Source organism: Poecilia reticulata, linkage group LG7 (assembly GCF_000633615.1).
Source record: "Poecilia reticulata strain Guanapo linkage group LG7, Guppy_female_1.0+MT, whole genome shotgun sequence".
Classification (NCBI taxonomy): domain Eukaryota; kingdom Metazoa; phylum Chordata; class Actinopteri; order Cyprinodontiformes; family Poeciliidae; genus Poecilia; species Poecilia reticulata.
The window spans coordinates 2454806-2459271 of NC_024337.1; the positions used below are offsets into that span (position 1 = coordinate 2454806).

Below are 4466 nucleotides of genomic sequence, written 5' to 3' on the forward strand. Positions count from 1 at the left end.
CAAGGAGATCGGACGGGGAAAATATGGCAAAGTGTTGCTGGTCACTCATCGTTTCAGGGGTATGAATTGTTACTATTGCAGCCTCAGGGGGCAGTTTATTTAAATCAAAGTGCAAAAAAATGACMAAATGTACTTTCATGTAAAGCATTATTCATCAACTCGTTTTATTCTTTTCATTTATCCATCACCAAATCTTATTTCTCTGAATGTCTATAAAAAAACATCAGTTAGTTTAAACTGGATAGCTATGAATTTTACAATTTCAAAACTGTCCTAATTAGGAAAAATYATTGAACTATTAAGTTATATTACTGAATTCAAATAACATGTCAATCATTTCAAACTGGTTCTAAACTGGTTCCAGAACTAAATTGGTGTCGATCCACAAACTTTGCTGTAAAAGTGTGAAACTCTTTTCTACTTCAACTGTTAGTTTCAAACTTCAGTTATTTGCTCATCTGGGTCTATGTACATGTAATCAACCAATAAAATAAATATTTATTTACTATTTATTTGCTCTATAAACAGAGCCTGAAAGTTTTTTTTAAGTACTGCTCTTTTTTTCTCTAAACAATGAAGAGAAATTCAAGAKTTGTTTTTTATTCTGTCTTTCTAAAATCACACAAGACAAAACAATTCTCTCTCTAAAAGTTAGCAAAGATAGTTATGATGTCTTTGAAAACTCAAAGTCTGAAATTCTAAACAGAGGAACCAYGACTATCAAAATGCAGCTGAAAAACTTCAACATTTTGATCAGAGATACTCAGCTCAACTTGTTGGACTGTATGGKGCCTCATGAGTCGGTGAGTAGCAAAGCAGTTCAATGGTAAATGTAGACAAAGTATGCAGATTAATGCAGATCACAGGACTGAAAAACCAACAGAGGCCAGTAAATGGAAATAAACTGGAAGAGATCTCAATGTTTCTCTGTGGCAAAGCATGTTTGAAACCTGAAGGAAACAGTAACGGTGCCTGTTTCCGACGGTGACGACTGCACTGTGGTTGGTCTGCAGGGACTCCAATGGCCCTGAAAGTGATGCCTAAAGCCTCCACTAAACTGCAGGGCTTTCTACGAGAGTACTGCATCTCCTTACACCTGTCCTGCCACCCCTGCATTGTGGGCCTGTTTGGCATCGCCTTCCAGTCTAAAGAGCACTACTGCTTCGCCCAGGAGTTGGTCATTGGGAGGGATCTTTTTGCCGTCATCAAGCCAAAAGTGAGAAGTCATTCATTGTTTAATCAAGAATTATGACAGATCTGATGCTATATTTAGAAACATTTTAGGGTGAATGTTTTCTGTGGGTCAAAATRCTTCAAATGCAGCTGAAGTTAAATCTTTCAGAATGTCAGCTATATGAACATATATCATGTTTAGAATTACTGACAGAAACCAGAGTTTGGARCATAAACAGAAATGATGAGAAATACATCTTCCTATGATTAAAACAGATGATTCCTACACACACCTCTTGCATATTACACTGAATCTATTCAAAATAGTCGACATCTCTGAAATGCAGGCATTCATCAATACACACAAGAGAATAATTAACATGATCTCAAGTTCTCAAGCCCATAATTCCCTGTGAACCCTATAGAAAGTTACAGCTAACAGATATAAATGCATCGGTTTTTAGATTACATACATAAATACAATTTCACATAATGTAATGGCTCAGGTWTTCCACTAGGTGGAACTGATGCTCTCTTTTAAACCAACGACTCGTAGATTGTTCCAACACATTGACATCTAGTGACAACAAACTGTTGGAAAACTCAAATAAAATCAAAGAAACTCTTGAATGCTGTTTCTTATCAGACTGGAGAAAGTAAAGCAATTTAATGAAAACAATTATTCATAACATATAAATATGGAAATGCTGACTTTGCTGCATTAAAACGCATATAAAACATTCACACTTGCATTGTGTTTTGGATTTCAAATTAAAAAAAGCTAACAAATTTAAATACATAACGCAACAATAAAAATGCATATTCTCTCTCTTCACCCAGGTGGGCATCCCGGAGTTGTCAGTGAAACGCTGCGTCCTCCAGATCTCCAGTGCTCTGGAGTTCATCCACAGCCACAGTCTGGTCCACCGAGATGTCAAACCCGAAAACATCCTGCTKCTGGACACTCACTGCCGTCAGGTCAAGCTGGCAGACTTTGGCCTGGCCCAGAAGAGAGGAACCCTCATACGCTTCATCACAGGGACTTTGCCGTACATGGCCCCAGAACTTTGCAGTGTGGCTCTGCTGGACAACCAGAAAGAGGTGACAGTGCCTCCTCTGAGCGTGGAACCCAGCCTGGACACCTGGGCCTTTGCAGTGGTCATCTTCTGCATCCTCACTGGTTANCATAAACAGAAATGATGAGAAATACATCTTCCTATGATTAAAACAGATGATTCCTACACACACCTCTTGCATATTACACTGAATCTATTCAAAATAGTCGACATCTCTGAAATGCAGGCATTCATCAATACACACAAGAGAATAATTAACATGATCTCAAGTTCTCAAGCCCATAATTCCCTGTGAACCCTATAGAAAGTTACAGCTAACAGATATAAATGCATCGGTTTTTAGATTACATACATAAATACAATTTCACATAATGTAATGGCTCAGGTWTTCCACTAGGTGGAACTGATGCTCTCTTTTAAACCAACGACTCGTAGATTGTTCCAACACATTGACATCTAGTGACAACAAACTGTTGGAAAACTCAAATAAAATCAAAGAAACTCTTGAATGCTGTTTCTTATCAGACTGGAGAAAGTAAAGCAATTTAATGAAAACAATTATTCATAACATATAAATATGGAAATGCTGACTTTGCTGCATTAAAACGCATATAAAACATTCACACTTGCATTGTGTTTTGGATTTCAAATTAAAAAAAGCTAACAAATTTAAATACATAACGCAACAATAAAAATGCATATTCTCTCTCTTCACCCAGGTGGGCATCCCGGAGTTGTCAGTGAAACGCTGCGTCCTCCAGATCTCCAGTGCTCTGGAGTTCATCCACAGCCACAGTCTGGTCCACCGAGATGTCAAACCCGAAAACATCCTGCTKCTGGACACTCACTGCCGTCAGGTCAAGCTGGCAGACTTTGGCCTGGCCCAGAAGAGAGGAACCCTCATACGCTTCATCACAGGGACTTTGCCGTACATGGCCCCAGAACTTTGCAGTGTGGCTCTGCTGGACAACCAGAAAGAGGTGACAGTGCCTCCTCTGAGCGTGGAACCCAGCCTGGACACCTGGGCCTTTGCAGTGGTCATCTTCTGCATCCTCACTGGTTACTTCCCATGGGAGCGTTGCATGGACTCGGACAGCTTCTACCAGGAGTTTGCCGACTGGTGCGAGACGAAGAAGAAAGTTTATGTGGAGGATGACATCCCTCCTYTGTGGAGGAGGTTCACCCCAGAGGCTATGGAGATGTTCAGTCTGCTWCTGGCTCCAGACGCAGCGCAGAGGAGTTCAGCAGGAGCAGTCAGAGCGTATGTGGAAAAAGACTGGCTGAGAAAAGACCATGGCAACCAGCTGCTCTAGATAAATGTACAGAGTGTCTTTATTTGGAGGYATGTTCTGCAGGAAAATACGTTGTTTAAACCAAAAAACTGAGGTAACAGTTTGTGTGTACTCACGTCATAATTAAAAGACAAAAATTATTRTTCAGTTAGAAGTTCTAATGTAGCATACCAAAACTAGACAGCATCTATATATAAATCTTTTTTTTTCCTTTTAGATAATGGAAGGTGATGTAGTGACAGTGATTTTCTGCCAACACCCATCACCATCTACAATAACTCTTTAAAAAATGTAATTAATATGAGTTACAACRACATTTAATTTCTCATAGAACAACATTTTTGATTCAAAAGGATGAATCAGAAACCCTTGAAACAAAGACATTTGATTTGGTCCAAAACAYGATCTATTCATGTGAAAATCATCTCCTGAATAGCTCATGTGTAGCTATTGTATTTTTACAAGATTATTTTGTTTGAAATTAATATTTCAAGTCTAATAGGTGCAGTTTTGTTGTATGTTATGTGAAACGTGATTTTAGTTTAAGCAATTCACCTGGACAACATGGATGCTGATCTTGCCAGCAGTAAATTAAAATGACCACAGGACATTTTCCAATTTACTGACATTTATGGACAACTAACTCTTGTGAACAGAAACCTTCAGTCCTGGAGTTCTTTTCTTAAAGACCCTGAAAGGTCGTTTTTATCTTCTGTCTGAAAAAATGTGGCTCTGAACTTTAGGGGCCTTTGAATTTCTGTGGCCCTGATCTCCCTTCATGTCTGCATCGGGTCACGGAGGGCAGGTGTGTGACTGTTGTAAATCCTTATTGAGAAACCTTTTATAAATGAGGACACACACACGCACACTTGCACACACACGCAAACACACGCACACACACGCACACACACACACACACACACAC

The 4466-nt window shown here is 39.3% G+C and overlaps 1 protein-coding gene across 1 annotated transcript; it reads left to right on the forward strand.

The window, feature by feature from the left end:
• Positions 1-6: 6 nt before the first annotated feature.
• On the forward strand, positions 7-4460 carry LOC103467058 (serine/threonine-protein kinase SBK1). The gene is made up of 4 exons (XM_017305674.1): positions 7-59; positions 1014-1216; positions 2014-2336; positions 3292-4460. Exons 2-4 carry the CDS (start codon positions 1022-1024, stop codon positions 3560-3562), a joined length of 789 nt encoding a protein of 262 aa, XP_017161163.1. The 5' UTR covers positions 7-59; positions 1014-1021; the 3' UTR covers positions 3563-4460.
• Positions 4461-4466: the final 6 nt, after the last annotated feature.